This window comes from Musa acuminata, chromosome BXJ1-4 (assembly GCF_036884655.1).
Source record: "Musa acuminata AAA Group cultivar baxijiao chromosome BXJ1-4, Cavendish_Baxijiao_AAA, whole genome shotgun sequence".
Lineage (NCBI taxonomy): Eukaryota > Viridiplantae > Streptophyta > Magnoliopsida > Zingiberales > Musaceae > Musa > Musa acuminata.
Genome location: NC_088330.1, coordinates 43,350,520 through 43,367,515, shown reverse-complemented (window position 1 = coordinate 43,367,515; position 16,996 = coordinate 43,350,520). Strand labels below are relative to the sequence as shown.

At 40.4% G+C, this 16,996-nt stretch overlaps 2 protein-coding genes across 2 annotated transcripts; both read right to left on the bottom strand.

The window, feature by feature from the left end:
- Positions 1 to 71: 71 nt before the first annotated feature.
- LOC135671863 (methyl-CpG-binding domain-containing protein 11-like) lies at positions 72 to 9,941 on the bottom strand. The gene is made up of 3 exons (XM_065180168.1): positions 9,739 to 9,941; positions 1,131 to 1,281; positions 72 to 990 (listed from the first exon to the last, which is right to left on the bottom strand). The coding sequence occupies exons 1-3, from the start codon at positions 9,853 to 9,855 to the stop codon at positions 359 to 361; spliced, it is 900 nt and encodes a 299-aa protein (XP_065036240.1). The 5' UTR covers positions 9,856 to 9,941; the 3' UTR covers positions 72 to 358.
- Positions 9,942 to 11,288: 1,347 nt separating this feature from the next.
- Positions 11,289 to 16,082, bottom strand: LOC103982267 (uncharacterized). The gene is made up of 4 exons (XM_009399154.3): positions 15,438 to 16,082; positions 13,947 to 14,096; positions 12,943 to 13,587; positions 11,289 to 12,605 (listed from the first exon to the last, which is right to left on the bottom strand). Exons 1-4 carry the CDS (start codon positions 15,774 to 15,776, stop codon positions 11,529 to 11,531), a joined length of 2,211 nt encoding a protein of 736 aa, XP_009397429.2. The 5' UTR covers positions 15,777 to 16,082; the 3' UTR covers positions 11,289 to 11,528.
- Positions 16,083 to 16,996: the final 914 nt, after the last annotated feature.

Sequence of the window (16,996 nt, the reverse complement as noted above, 5' to 3'; positions counted from 1 at the left end):
GTAATTTAAGTTCAACCCATACACAACATGTAGAGATTATCTGCAAAGAGTAACAACCAAACAGTGAAGTCTTTGTGTTAACAGATTATACTGCATTCTAACATGTTGACAGCCTAAACCAACCAGTGTAACATACAGGATATGCAGTCATGACTAACAATACTTGAATTAGCGTAACTAACCATTTACTACTAGCTACAATTTCAGACTAAAACCTCCACTAAACCATCCAAGTATTACATACAGGATGTTTTAGCATAACTAAATTCTTCAATTGAGTGTAACTGCTACGCATTTATTACCACCTACAACTTAAATACTAAGACACATAATGAGACAACACGGATGAACATAAGTTTCAAGAGTTGATCGGAGAGGCACTGGGCAGATGCTCCCCGTCGCTGCATTTCGCCGAAGGAACGTCCTTCGAGACTACAGCACTGGAGTCTTCCTTGTGGCTGATATTCCCTGATAAAACCTCTCTATCCTGCATTTCTTTCCCAGCTGATGCCTCTTCAGGATTGCCTGCGGAAGGTGATACCTTGGCTTTCGCTGGTTTGTCGTTTGCTTGGTTCTTCTTCTCCATCTCAGGTCCTGCTTCTTCATCGTCGTTCTTCAAACTAGGCTCGGTTTTCTCTTGAGCATTTCCATTGGTTTTGACAGAATCTTGCTCACCGGTACCCTCATCTACAGCTTTCCCATCAGTATCGCTATTCACTGCAACCTCTACAGCAACACCCTCATTCTCGACCATGTTCACATCAACACCAGATTCTTTCATTTCCACATCGGTAGGTGCTTCTGCTTCCCCTGTGGTGACATCGTCCTTCACCCCAGAAGTTTCATCCAACCCATCGCCATCATCTTTCTTCTGATTTGCCCCTTTCTTTGAGCTTGATTTCCTTTCTCGCTTTCTTGGCTTCTCATTTTCTGGGGTCTCTACTGCCTTGACTTTCTCTCGGATTCTCGCCGAACGCCTTGGGGTGTCACCTGAGTAAGAGTACTAGCCCGTTCAATGAAGCAAAACAAAAAATTATTCATGTACACAAAAAAATTCATTTAAATGCACGTTATGGAGCTATATATGTTCAATTGTAATTTGCAAATGGACAGACAGAAAGGGAGAGTACCACTTCCCCAGTCAAATTCAGACGAAGAGGGGCCTCCAGGATGAGACTTCAAGTATTGCTGTAACTGTCTCTTATTTTTTATTTCCTCGCCGGTTGGTGATACGAAGACAATTTCATTCCGTCTTGGAGTTCCATCCTCATTCAGCATGAACTGTCAGTGCAAAAAAATATAATTTACTGTGATAATGGAAGAGAAAATATGCAAGTGATCCAAATCCAGATGTGTTGATATACCAATACGAGAAGGAAAAAGTTATCCATTTTAGAATGGGCTTTTAATACTGCAGGATAAAAGAAAAAAAAAATCCACAACAGCACATAATGTTGCAATCTCTTTGCAAGCAACCAGAAGATGCTAGAAGACTCTTACATTAGCAAATCTTTAATAAATTAGCATATCACTCATATAGACAAATCATCCAAACTTGTTACTACATCAGTCAAATAAAGGAAAAACATATTCACATTTTAGTCTGATGGGTACCGAGAGTTAAAGAGAACATATCTTGCATGAAAATCTTGTACGTAGATTTTTCTTTTTTTTTTCGGCAAAGGGTAAGTGGCAAAGATGGGATTCGAGCCTAGGACCTTGCTATGCTGTCAAAGTCTTTACCAGCTAAGCTCATTGACACCTTCAAACGTAGACAAGTTTACGTAGATGAACCTTTTGTGTATTCTTGAGCAATGGTACAACTTCTTACTCCAATGGGCCAGAAGAGTTAATTTTAATAAAACAACCAAATTGAGTGGCTTATAGACCAGCTGAAGAAGAGGAATTTATCATCTAATGTTAAGCCATAAAGCATTTGCATGCCTGATAGTAAATAAAAATTTGCATTAAAAAGCTACTTTTTTTTTGTTTCACTAAAAAGTACCAACCCACTTTAAACTTTTGTCTAATTGCAATAAAAGTTAAGATCAACATCAATACCAAAAACTTCTAAGAAAAGCTAGAACATTCTACTCTGACCACCCAGAAAGAGAACACCGTAAATAAAAACTGTTCCCAGTCTAATAAAGAAAGCAGGAGGTAAAGGTAATGTTAGCCCCATGAAGGTAACAAGCTGGCTTGTATATACCTAGATCTTAATTCCGCTCAATGAACTCACCATACAAATGATGCATACATGTTCATATAATAACCTTTTCCCACTTTAATATAAAATGACACCATTATGTTCTCAGATAACGAAGAGAACTCCATAAAAGCTTCCATAATATGAAATCACAAGCCAGAGTTAAGTAAAAACCATTACGGCAACAGTATGATGAACTAAATGCTACCCACAATCTAAAGCACATTTTTCGTTGAAACAGCACAGAATGCTTTTACAAGACATCTACCACAAAAAGGATTCACAGGGCATGGGCTTGCATAATACCAGCTTAAATGCCAAAATACCATTCTATTAGGTACAATTAGACAAAGCATTGATGGAATAGAAAGCGACAGGTATGTAAATTCGATGTCAAACAAGAAAAGCCAGTGCAACATGCTGAGGAAGACAATAAAAAATCATCAATTAGTTGTCGAAATCCAATGGAGTAACTTGAGTCTCTGCAAAAAGCTATAAAAGAACGACAACCAAATGAAACTCATTTCAGAGAAGAACTTAGAAGTACAGATTATGATTGAAGAAAGAGAATCCAATTTTTGAACAAGAAAAATGAGTATTCGTAAAGCATAAACATCTAATTCCTTGTGAAGAGGTAAAACTTAAAAAGAAGTTCCTTTTTCCTAAGTTTGAAGAATTCCTTAATTAAAAAAAGACAGATATGCATACTTCCAACAATGACAAATAAAAAAAAGAAGTATATTTAAGAATTCCATGAAGGAATAATTTGGCCGCCTTAAGAGTTAAGAAATTGTCTAGTTAACCTCCTTGGACATGTGTAAAGAATGTTAGGAAAAGCTTATTGTAGCTATTATATCTTACAAATTTCATTAAAAAGTGTCGATCAACCCCCCAAGTAAAAAAATTTACAATTCAGTCAATTGTTCTCTTACAGCATATATAGAGAATCCTGATACTGATTCTATGCAGTCTTTTAATACAAAGGTAATAATTATTTTCTTCTTAAAACACACACACACACACAAAAAGATACTACAGCTTAAAGTAATTCGGCCTTTCAGTTGTGGTAACTGTGCAAACTAATTTGACAGCAGAGCCAACTACCAATCTTTTTGCAAACAACAGTAGACCATGAGAACTAGGTTCAAGTCTAAATGAAATGAGACAAATCACCAAAAAAGGTAACAAATTGAAACATTTAAAGAACAATTCTCTTAAGCATGCAAAAGTCAATAACTGCAATGTTCAATAGCAAGCATGCCCCATGCCAGAAAAGGAAATCTTTGTACTTCACATTTGGTAATCTGCAAAAGTTGGGATATCACCATGTTGGCAATTCATCAGCCAAGAAGTCTCAATAGGACCTATGAACAACTTTCCCCAGATTTCTGGAATCAAGGACCTTTGGTGACTCGAATTGTTAGAAAAATAAAGGAGATAGAAGTAGGGACATTGTTTGATCTAACAAACAATACAAATATTCTCTAGCTAAGAGAATATTTAGCTAACCCCCAAAAAGAAAGAAAATACAAACATGTATCTAGCTAAGAGTCCAGGATATTTTCAATACAAAAAAGTAATCTGAAATTTAAAAAAAGTTCAAGGGATATAGCATCAATCTCTTTCTTCTCTTAAAAACTATTTTTTTGTGCACATGTATACGAAAATTAATAAAAAAATATTCTGTTTATAAGAATAATAAATCTAATGCATAGGTTATGCATGTAAACATATCAATTCTAAGTGATGTATAAAAAAGAAAAAATATATATTATGTTCTGTGCATATAGGAGTAGGAAAGCAGATAAAAGAGCATTCATTTAGACTTTAGAGAACATTGATGTCCATATTCTTTTAGGAGGATTTGTACAAAATCCATTTACTATGAGGGATGTACAGGGAAATAAATTTATATTTGAGGATCACAAGACGACAAATAAGGATTCATATAGATAAAAAAAAAACTCTTTTTGGATCAAAAGTTAAGCATATAAACATTCATATAAATAAAGAATTATATGTAAATCCTTGTGATTTATATGAATAATTATATGCTTAACATCAAGAGATTGTATGTGAAGAGAGATAACAAATAAACCAATTAAGCAAATAGAAATCACAAAGATTTACATTAAAAAAATTCCTATTTTATGGTTTTTTTCCTAATTTCTTGGTATATAAATTATATTTAGATGAGCATAAAGTATATACATGCAATACATGAACAAAAAAATTCTAGGTTATAAGGACGAAAAATTGAATGAGAATGAGAATGAAAGAGGCAGGAGAGAGGAGAATTTAAAGGGTAAAATAGGGCCTAATGGTCAATTTGCTCGTTGCGACTTGGTTTGATATGAGAGGAGTACAGTTGAAATTCGATCATTACCAAACCCATATTTTGCTTAAAAACCTATTCATTAAGTATCATTTATATGTCATTTTTTTAATATAATACACAACTCCAAAGAACTCAACAATGGCAAAAGATCCATGGAGCCAACCACTAATAGTTGGAACTGTACATATAACTATAAAGCTAAAAAATGAATCTCAAACTATATGTAGCTCCAAAGCCAATAAACATATATGACAATATGAAATTGTACCGTACCAATGTATCAAGCTTTGCTCGGTACGATACGATATGTTGTATTGAGCGGTACGTCAAGGCATACCGAGCGGTATGCCTATATATATATATATATATTAAAAAAACGAATGCAGCCTCGGTGATGTCGCCTCCTCTTCTCCTCGTCGCCTCATTTGCGACGTTCGATGAAGAAGGCGGCAAAGACGTCGAAGGTCACAAACGTCTTTGACCTTTGGTGAAGAACGTGGCGAAGGCCGCAGACGTCTCCAACCTTCAGCGAAGAACGCGACGAAAAAGAAGGCCACAGAGTCGCAGATGAGGTGATGAAGGAGACCGCCTCTTCCACTACTCTAGCCACCGCCTCCCGTGATCCCCGCGCCTCTAGATCCTCCTCTTTACAACTCTCCTCGTTGTTACCTCCTAGATCGGGATTGTCGAGGGAGGGCGACACTAGATCGAGATCAAGAAAGGGCGTGGAAACAAGTTAGCGCCGAGGTTCTCCCAATTCTCCCTTTTCTTCGAGCGCCCTCTCCTTGTTCCTTCTTCGACGCTTCTCCGTTAGCCTCGTCGCAGCTAGGCTGCTATATCGAGCGGACCGCCCGATAGCAGGTGGTTCGCGTACCGGTTCATAGGCGGATCGGTACCGGGCGGTATGATTCGAAATCGCAAACCTTGATATATGATATATTATTTTGTCTTAGAAATGATGACAAACTAATTCAAAGAATAAGAAAAAGAAAAGGTAAGTCAAAAAACAAAGCGAAATATATATGGGGTTGGTTATATAGATTTCCCACCATTGAGTGCCACTGAGATCAATATCACTGTTCTTAGTAAGAGCTACCATATTTATAAATAAGTCACACAGAAGTATTGTAAGGTAAGTACCAGTGAAAAGTTTGTTAAAAGATATGCATAATATGATTCATCCCATAGACATAACAAAGACATGCTATCACGAAACACCAAAAATAAGGCATCATATTTCAAAGTCTAGTATCAAAATGTGTAAGGCATCACTGAAATTATTTTCAAATGTCAAAGAAAACTTTGCCACTAGAAGCAAGACCCAAGAAACCCGAACAAGTAAAATCCCAAGGGAGAGGTTTCTATTTAGTGGAAGCTGTGCCCTTGAGCTTGCAACAAGTGAGCTTCCTTTTGGGGAAGGAGAGGTCACCATAGTATATTATATAGTTGCTGAAGGTTTGCACTACTGGACTAATCTGTGATCTGCTTAAGCATTAATCTTCTTCTCTCAACTCAAGTGACCCAAAATTGTTTGTGATAGACCAATTGATCAATCAAGTCCTGCAATCAGGATTGAACTGATGGAAATACCGTGGACTTGCTGCTAGGCATTTTGGTGGTTTCAGAAGCTTCCTAATGAAGCCTTGGTTCCTCAAGTAGCTTGCATCCAATTACACACAAAAATGACAACATCAAAGAAATTAGTGACTTCAAGCACCTTTAGGGCATTGTAACATGAAAGGTTGCTCCTCTGTAGCCTGGTGACTAGGGTCCAAATCACCAAAGTAGACTCTCCTTGTAGGAGGAAGATGGGATACACTGATCCTCCCAAATGATGCATTGATGGAATTACCATTTCTGAAATTCATGTTGAAGACACTAATAAATCTTGAATCCTTCTCGAAATTCCATTGCATTTTAAACAAAGATCTAATTGTAAACTCTTATCACCTACTCTCCAAAGCAAACACTATAATCTGAACAACTTTAGCCTTGAATGACCATTAAATCTTTTCAAGTGAGAAAATAATATACACAAGGAAAAATATTTAACGAGTGCTTACAAATATAACGTTTTAGAAAGTTGTTTGCATACAACTATAACTTGCATCAAAAGCACCTCAGACATAAGAAAAAGATCCCCAGGGACAAGATATGCAGGGATAATTACAGATTACTCCCTGTAGTTAACTATGATTAACATACCGATCCCTATACTTTAAAAAATAGTATTGGGACCCCTACACTTGTGAAAGTGAAACATTTAACTCCAATTCTCTTTAATTCATTAATTTCATTGACAGAGAACACAAATGGAAAGAATAAAAAAGTAATTTTACTATCTTTAAATTATTAATTTTATATAATTTCATATGAACTTCTCCTCGCCCTCCTCTTTCCAACCTGCTCGCCCGCCACACCTGGTTCTGTATGTGAGAGCATGCTGATCCCTCGGTGCTGTATATGATTCATTACCTAGGGCTAAAGCTGTCACTGTGCTTCCGGGACTATGACTGCAAGTAGAAGCTTTGGGGCCTTCCCTAGCGATGCATCTCCAACACCGTCGACTTCATCTTCGGTAACTCTGCCACCGTCTTCCACGACTGCCTCATCTTCGTCCTCCCTCACTAGCTCAACCCCGAGCACGACGAGTCTAACATCGTCACCGTGCACAGCCAATTAAACTCCGAGTGCATAATTCCTTCTGGCATGTCATTCCTTATGGTTTTCTCCTTGCGGGTTGTGGTGTCTTCTTCCACCCACTGACCGCACTTTGCTGCAAGTGATCATTGTGTGTTGGGAGCTAGTAGATGTGGAGATCCAACAAAGGAAGTGCATGGACCATGGACTAGTAGATAAGCTGATGGTGAAGGATTGGGGACCTTGAGAAGGGCAGTAGAAGAACAGCACATGCACGTCCATCTTATCTGTTTAGTCGTTTTCTATAATGGTGTGAATGTACTTACCAAAAAAATATATATAATGGTGTGAATGAGTCAGTCTTTGTTACTGCCACTTAGGTTAGCACATGGCAAGCAACAATGGTGGAGCTCCCACTCGACCATCTCCGTAGCATCTCAGAACATACCATGGAAATCTACAGTTCTATGGACTTTATTGTGCATATCATAGTGTATTAGAATAATATTCCAGCTCAAATCGCAACAGAAGACGGCAAATGTTGTTCTATAGATCAAAGGGTATCCATTAATCACCCCCCCTATAAAGTTCTCCACGGAGTAGGCTCCTAAATGCTCCATTGTCACGGACTTAGTTGGTTTTGCCTAAGTCGTGCGACACCCTTGCATGTCCGTCCGCAAAGGTCAACCTCCCCGAAGCCTCCCATGGTCCCTTAGGACCTACGAAAGAGAAAACGGGTTATAGAGAACGCCTCACTCGGGATCCACAAGCAAACATTCCAGGAAACACTTTATAGACAATGCAAATTACAAACGGACCTTACAAGCTCTGAACAGTTGCATAACAAAGGGTCAAAATGGTCCACTATAGACCGAAAATCTCTCACAAGTGTCCACATGACACAACCTTTATTTACAAGCCTAAAGCAGCCACTAAACCCAACTAAAATAGGACTATTAAGCTTTCGGCCGTCCCTCTACATGCTGTGCAAAACATGAACATACCAAAAGACACGGACATACATAAGCATTACATCAAACATCCTGTTTAAAAGTTTGTCCGTGACACCATGGCACTCAGCGATCGCATTAGCTCCGGGTCCAAAGCTTTCGAACTCTCCGTAGAACAAACATCTGTTGCGCGAAGTCACCAGTCCATGGCAACCAGCCCTCCGCCCTCACGATCTCCGCCAAGTTGCAGTTGATGAACACCATCCTCAAGTACTCCTTCCATAGTTACCCGAGGTACGTGTGGTGGACCGCGGGCTTCGAGCAGTAGAGCACGAGGTACTCGTCGCTCCCGTTGATGGTGCAGTGGTCGAACATGAAGCCGGTGGACTGGTGTTGGACTCGTCGTGCTCGGGGCTGAGTTGGCGGGGGAGGATGAAGATGAGACAATCATGGAAGTCAGTGGCGGAGTTTCTGAAGATGAAGTCGACGATGCCGAAGATGCGGCCGGAGATGCATTGCTGGCGAAGCCCCAAAACTTTTGCAAGTTCCAGTTGCAGTCATAGTCCCAGAAGCATAGCCATAGCTTCAGCCCCATGTAGTGAATCATGTACAGCACCAGGGGATCAACATGCTCTCACGTACAGAACCAGATGCGGTGGGCAAGCAGGTGCGACAAGAGAGCAGGTGTAGCAGGCGATCGTCTCCGAAGGGTTAGTGAGTACAATGAGCGAGCAGGATCAATAGAGGGGTGGCGAGCGAGCATCTTCGAAAGAGAAGGGGAGGAAAAGTTTATATGATATTAATAATTTAAAAAATAGTAAAATTATTTTTTTATCCTTCCTATTCGTGTCTTCCGTCGACGAAATTAATAACGTGAGGAGAATTAAGGTTAAATGTTTCACTTTCACAAGTATAGGGATCTCAGTGCTACTTTTTAAAGTATAGGGACTGGGATACTAATCATCGTTAACTTGGGGGGGGGGGTGTGCGGGTAATATATAATTACCCCAGATATGCATGATAACCAAATATTTCAGAGCTACTGATTTATTCTTTTTAATAAAGAAAGGACTCTGTTGTAATCAGGAACTCACCATCATCTACGTTCCTGGAAGTAACAGGAAACCACAAGGTCTTATTTCTACAAGTAGAATTTTTGACACAGATTAGCTAAACATATCCATTCATACTTCGACCGCACTATCATCCAGACACAAACCACCACTTGGGAAACAACTGTGTTCCGAACCCTAGGCTTAGCTGAAACCAATACACTTAACCTATCAGAGCAAGCAAGAAAAGATCAAAATTATCAAAAAAGGAAGCAAAGGAAACCACTAAATTCACCATTCTCCAGACCAAGTGCCATTCCAAGACCGTGCCCCATTCCAAACCCTTACTTCTCACGTACTCCTCGACGCAACATCAGAAACCAACTAGAAAGCACTGAAACCCTAGATTGCAGACCAGAACTTATCGGCACAGAGTAACCAAAATCTACGTTCGCCGTCACAATCGAAAATAAAGGACAGGAAATTAGGGCACAGGGAAGCTTGTATGAACGAAGTAAGATGAGAACTAATAGAAATTCTCCAGAATCGGACCTTCTTCTTCCATCCGGCTGGCGCGGGGAGCTCGACAGAGACGACCTCCGCCTCCTTCGATGGCGGCGAGCCCTTCTTCGCGCTCGCACCCCCGACCTCCTCCTCCTCCACCGCCATCGCTCGCCTTCGCTCTCGGTCTTCCTCGACTTCCCGCTCTCGGATGCGCCAACGAATTTGTCCGAAACCAAGTGACGAGAAAACAGAATAAATAACTACGCGGATAAAGAAAGGGCAGAGATAGTTAACGGCAGACACACACTCTTCTCCTCTCTCCGAAACCAAACGGCGGAACTCAAAAGTGAATCCAGCGCTGGATTTGAGCATTCGCGTTCGCGTCCGGAACTATCGGCTCCGGATCTCCTGTGCGATCCCGTTCCCAGTTGCCCACTAAACCACCACGTTGGTTAATATTAAGTGAACCCCGGAATGGGCCCCGCTAGAAATGACGAATGCAGGATCGGGAAAGGCTTTTCTTACGGCGGATCCTAAGCACGGAGGGATCCGGTGACTTCACTATGATGAGACGAAACACGTGGCTTGATGTGATTGGCGAGATGTGAAAAAATTGACGTCGAGGGCCGTTGAGCAGCGCTAACGCCGTTACTTGGCGACAGTCTTTTTGTCTGCAGTTCTGCCACGTGGCATCGATGGCTGCCATTCAATTCACCGCGGGAAAAAGGACGTTCCACTTTCGCGGACTTAAGCCGCGATAGGCCGCCGGTGCACAGCGTGGCGCAAATCGAGGTCGTCGGCAGGTGTGTGTGTGTGTCTGAATCGGAGTCGTGAGTCAAGTCGGCGAGATCATTTCTGTCCTTTTGCACATCCATCCTCGCGAGTCTGCAAATAGCATAATTACCCTTGTATACTCTTTATGTTAGTATCCTCGTATACATTCACACAGACTGGTCATAATGATTTCTAAACTCAACATCATAGAGAAGAAATCAACAGCCAAGCCAAAGTAAAAAATATATACTGACAAGCACTGTGATGGTATAATGAGCTCAAAGAGTATAGTCTCAAACTCTCATCATCCAAAATGGTGGTGAAACACCAAACTCTCATTTCCTCTACCCAGCTTAGATTTCAAGCTCATGATTAAGAGTATGGCATTGACTAGAGTATGGCTAAATAAATGAATTATTATCAAGGGATGTGCCTAACTGGTAGAGGAAATGAAAAGAAATCAAATGATAAAATCCAAATATGACAGTCGAGAAAGATAACATAACCGTAATATCCTGATTATTTGTGATGGACTATATAAAAAAATAAGACTAAAAGCTTGAAGAGAAATATAATACCAGCAGTTTAATCAGCTATATCTTGAAGATAAATATTTGGAAGAAGGAAAAGAGAGAGAGAGAGAGACACGACACCATGAGAAAATTTGAAATCACAAAACACATTAGTACACTTGCAAAACTTCATCGATAAAAGGATAAAGACTTCATCATATTTGTACTTTTGCAAAACTTCATCAATAAAAGAGACACAGCATATGGGCTACCAAAATCAGGAACCTGCTCTCCCAAACCATCAGCAATCTATGGAAGCTGAAAGATAGTTGAATTATTACGATTCATTAGGTACTTGTTGCTACAGTTAGCATATTGTCAGACTAATTACATACAAGGCAAGCATCTCCACAGAATAGGGCTGGAAGAAAAAAGAAACGGAGACGGGCTTTCTATTTGTCTTCACCCATCGAACTCAGATAAGCGGATTTACCTAATACTGAGACACGACAAGAACAGTGAAAAGGACAACCAGCCCTCATGTCATAAATTCTAGACAACCAGAACTGCAGGTACCGGTGCAATCGCTCCTGCCGGTTCGACTGGCCATGACAAGTCAGGAACAGCATCTGCTGCTGAGGATAGAGTAGCTAAACTGAGCTCATTGGACGATTCCGTGTAATGGAACTCAATCTGAAGGCGGTGATGCAAGGGAGTCGAAGACATCCGTCCTTTCTTGATATCATCTTGCAGTTCCCTGATTGGAATCGCTGCTAAGAAGCTCTTGATGTACTCCTTGCATGACTCCTTCCCCCTGCACACAAGATCCCCCTCTACGGCAATGTTTCCCTTTTCCTGATGAAAGCTCTCGGCAACCCCATTTCCTGCTGCTGTGGCCTCACCGTCGACAGCCTTGCTCTCACTAGGAACCTTATGAATGGATGTGCTATCGTCAAACTTTAGGACGTACGCCTGCTGGCACCCCTCGTAGAGCCGCTCACCAAGTGTGTCTATTATATAGTAAGCATCATGTTCAACCTTGAGGACAAAGAAGTGGTCATTCCAACTTACTATATATAGCTGAGGCCTTCCATCACCTGGGTGCTCTGACCCAATCCGGCTGATCTCATCCCAGATGCTGTCAAAGGACATAGCTCCATGTAAGAAGTCAAGGCCACTGTTGCTGTCAGTGCCCTCAGGATGAAAGAATCCAACGAAAGATTTCCGTGGAACAACAAAAATTGGTCGAATCTTAGCTTGAATAACTGTCTCAAGGTCAAAGTGCTTGTCAGGGAAACGTTCTCGATATGCCTGGTTCTCACAAAGGTTTCTCCACTCAAGAGAGCCTTCTCGGATGAGGTCATCAAACTGGGATTTGACAGGCATCATGTCCCGGTACCTCTGAAACCAGTCAGCAATGACAGCAACAAGAGCCGTGCATGCACTCTCACCAGAGGCTCGCTCGCTCCGCTGATCAATGGATGCAAAGAAGACTTGAGTGACAAGCTTCATGTGCCCATCACGGTTCACTAGCTCCTTTGATTCCCAGTTGCCTACGACAAAGTAGTCATCTCCAAAATCAGACACTGATGATCGGTTCACAGCGCCATCATGGTCCCCTTTGTGGCCCTGCAAGCAAATCATGTAAACATCCTTAATTTCCCTTCCAAATAGGTTAGTCAGCAAACAATCAACATAACATTCAATGACCTTTCCCACACTCGGGAAATTCTCATAGTCAATTGTGATTGTGAGACAATTTGTGGACAGACCACTGAACCAGGAAAAGAAAGATCAACACTTAATGAAAGTAAATAGTATGGTAAGCATGAAAAGTTTATTCAAATAGAACTGGTAGAAAGATCAACCTATACTAGAATCAAAGAGAAGAATCAAGAATTCGATCAATCAAGCTACAGATATTTATGGAAGATAAACTGGCAATATAAGTCAACGAGAAGCTTACGCCTGCAAAGAGAGATTCATCAGAGGAACTCAGCAGCCGTCGGTCATAGTCAATGTCATCGCCTCCCTCTTCATAGGCTTTCTTTAGCAATGGTTCTCCTTTGGGCTTAGGAGATTTAAAACTCAACTTTCTCTTTTTCCAAGGAAGGATACTCCTTTTTGACACAGAAAGTTCAGGAACAGATAAAACTGTATCCTCCATATGTGAACAACCTACATCTGATCTTCGATGATTGTAGTAGACCCAATCCTCGTAAACTCCATCTATCATCTCATAGCCAATATTGTTAACAGATGCTAATGTACCATAACTGAATGACTTCCTAACATTAGTATCCTCTTTGCTGTCATCTACCTCGTCGAGATCATCATCAGGGGAGTCTGTATCAAATGGATAGATGTATTCTGCATCGTCACTCCTGGCAGAGCACTTCCCCTCGCTATGATCATCATCTTGACATGTCTTTTTAGACTTCCGAGTGGACACAAGCTCTGTCAAAATTTTCACCTTTCTCAATCCAGCTTTAAGTGCAGACAGCTCATCTTTCTCAGAAGGAAGAACATCTCCAGAGGGAGGTGACAATGGCCTCTGTACCATATCAGAAGAATCTTGGGAACTTCTCAATTCCAATATACTGAGAGCCAGCTGCAAAATGAACAGCATGTCACATTCTCAAACTTTATAGAAATTCTTCTAGTGAGGTTAAACGATAAACATAGAGAGCACAAGAGAAAATGCAGGGGGAAAGGATAAGGGCAAGAGGAATTTAGGTGGGCATGGGCATGGGAAGGAAGATGTGTCATGAAAGTGGAACTTGAATCAAATAACCAAATGCTCCATCGTTTCCCAACATCTCTCAGCGAATAAAATAAAAGAAACAACCAGCACTGTTATTATCCGAGCTAAGTAGAAATAGTCTCAGACATAATGCACCACATGACAATTACCGAATATCGCATATCTTATATCATCAAGCTTCAAAATCTAAAATGTTTGTTACATACATGGAGTGAAGCATGAGAGTCAGTGGCACCAGGAAGTGACAAAGGAAGGTTGAGCTCAATCTCTTGTTCAGCAGTGGAAGTCAATTCAGCTATGTTCAATGAACCCATTCCAAGAACCGATTCCTTGTTCTTGGTACCATGGTGCAAGCCCTAGAACAGAAGGAAGTCATTTAAATTATCCAGATAAAATTCAACTGAACCTCCAACAAAAACAGACTTCCCAAAAATAAAACTATCTCAAAGACACACAGTCGAAGAGAGAAACTACAGTAACATGTTGAAAAGTGACACATATGCCAACAAGTAAATAGCTGCACATCTCCCTTCCAAATTGGAAATAATGAAGCAGTGCACTGAAGGTAAGATAACTTATTACCTTTTAGGGGTTAATACGATGGAGTTATATCTGCTAGGTTATAAAGGTTTGAATTTAAAATTACAAATTCAATTATTAGCACTGCTCATCACCGATTTATTGCAGCACATCTTCATGCTTACCGTCATAAAGTTAGGGATTATTTCCAATGATCTTCCTTTCATGATTACATGCTTGGCCAGACAAAATAATCCTTCATCTTTACAAGAAAAAGTTCTTTATATTAAGAAAGCATATTCTCACCAAAAGCAATCTATAAACTCAATAAATTACAAGAAGCAATATGAATAGGATAAAAACCTAAATTATCATTCCAAAATGAACCCAAGAGCAAATAGGTAGTACAAGCTAGTGGTGGATATCGACACCAATTAGGCCAAACCATAGGTTAATCAAATAGAGGAAGTTGACTTTTTTTGACAACTGCAACCACCAATATCCAGCTGTAAGATACCAATAGATATCCAAAAAAAGATGAACTTTAAAAAACACAACTAATCAAAAAGATTCATCAGGCTTCTAAATAGCTAGTAAGAAATTAATACTTCTTAAATAGAAAAATAAATATTTAAACCGAACAAGATAGTTTTTGAATGAAAATAATTAAAAAAAGTTTCCCCGTTCGAAGAAAAAAAGGAAATGCAAAAAAAAAGAATAAAAAAAAACCAGAATTGGATATTCCAAAGATGTGCGGATGCGGCGAAGAGGATGGGTGAAACAAAGACACATATAACCGACCTCAATTCCCACATAAAAGAATAGGAATAGCTTCCAATATTTCAGCACAAGCAGGGAAGAAGCACAATAAACAAACTAAATATCCACTAAAATTCCTCAAATAAAATTCGAAGTGGTTTCTTGATCAGCACATGTGAAAACCCTAACAAAGTCTTGGAAACCGGCATTGATTTCAACGAGGATCGCCTAATAATCGTAACCCAGAAACAAGGAATCAGCGAGAAGGAAACCCACAACCCAAGTAAAGAAAACCTGAACAGCACCAATTTGTCGAGATCACCGTGCAAGAAAACAACAGTAGATGAAGGGAATCAGACAACAGAATGATGAGAAAAGAACAAGGGTATTAGCGCTGCAAGGAGCCGATTTGGACTCACATTGAACACGTTAAACGCGATCTCCCACGGATGGAACCCGCTGTCCTTGTGCGCGGTCAGGGTACAGACGGTCTCAAATTCCTCATTCCACTCTACCACACCCCCATCGCCAACCTCCTCCTCCCTCGTCCGGTTCCTCTTCACCGTCCTCCTCAGCGAGCTCAGCGCCACTTTCGGGCCCTTCCACCTCACCTCCACAGCCACCTTCCTCAGTTCCGCAACAGCCGCCGCCTCATCCCCAGCTCTCACCCCTTCAACCCTCCTCACCACCAGCCGCACCTGAAACTTCTTCGACGACAGCGGCGGCCATGGCCGCCACCGCATCATCCTCGCCGGCATCCCCGCCGCCGCCGACACAACCGCCTAGGAGCCCAAACCCTGGAATCGCCAACCGGAGTCAAATCACAAGGTCGGAGCACTGAGGAACCCCCGAATCGCCGTAGGAACGCCAAATCTCCACCAAAATGACTCCAATATCGTCAAGAAAAACAGCGCCTTTCGATCGAATACGAGGAATGAATAGATTGATCAACAAAATATAGAAGAAAAGGAAGGGTTTTGTGGGCTATTGGAGTAGAGATCGAGGGAATAGGCGAGAAGAGAGAGAGAGAGAGAGAGAGAGAGGAAGAACAGCGAATATACGAAGGAAGGGATACGGAACATATAAATCGGGGGAGTTCTCCGAAGTGGCTGCCGGCGTTACGCTGTCGTTAGTATGCTTCTGTAGTTCCCAAAGAAGGTCGGATAACGGCACTTTGACTTAATGGTAACGGAATCATTAGCTCCCTCTGTCTAATTACCAAAACAACCTTCGTCCAGAAAAAATGACATGGATTTGCGGAGGTTATTTTGGATGCTTATTTGAGTGTAAATAATTAGTATTATTTAATCAGGGTTGAAATAGGTTAACTCGTTAATTTTATTCATTTATTATTTTTTGGAAAATACAACCATGAAATGTCTTTTCAAACTGTTTTATATTCTTTGGTTTTTCACAAAATAGAAAAACATTACCCATTTTAAATAAATTTTTATTGCGCTTAATTAGATCAATTGTTCCTAATTGGATCTGTTTTGACATTGGTTCTACATTTTTATTAGGTACATAAGAGTTGAAATTATTTGATAAATTATATATCTAATAAAAATGATAATTATGAATGAAATATGGGTGAATTTTTGAAAAAAAAAATAGATTTTTTTTATAATGTTTCAAATATAAAAAATTCTTGCAAAGCGTGAAAGATTATTTTGACCTTATAATTTTAAAAAAATTTCATCACATCCCAACTCTAATCATGTATTCGTTCATCTTAAACGCTTACATACATTCATCTTAAATGCTTAGCTCATAGATCAATTTAGATCGTAGCTCTTGTGTGAAGGTACAACCAATTAGGAAAAGGGAGGGAGGTAGTTGGTGGGGCTAATCCATACACCGAGACATATGTGAGGGGGTGGGGGGTACACTGAGACATATGTGAGGGGGAGGGGGGAAATCGGTGTTGCTAGCCCAAGCACGAAGGCACAGGTGGGCGACATGCTTGCCAACTCGCACG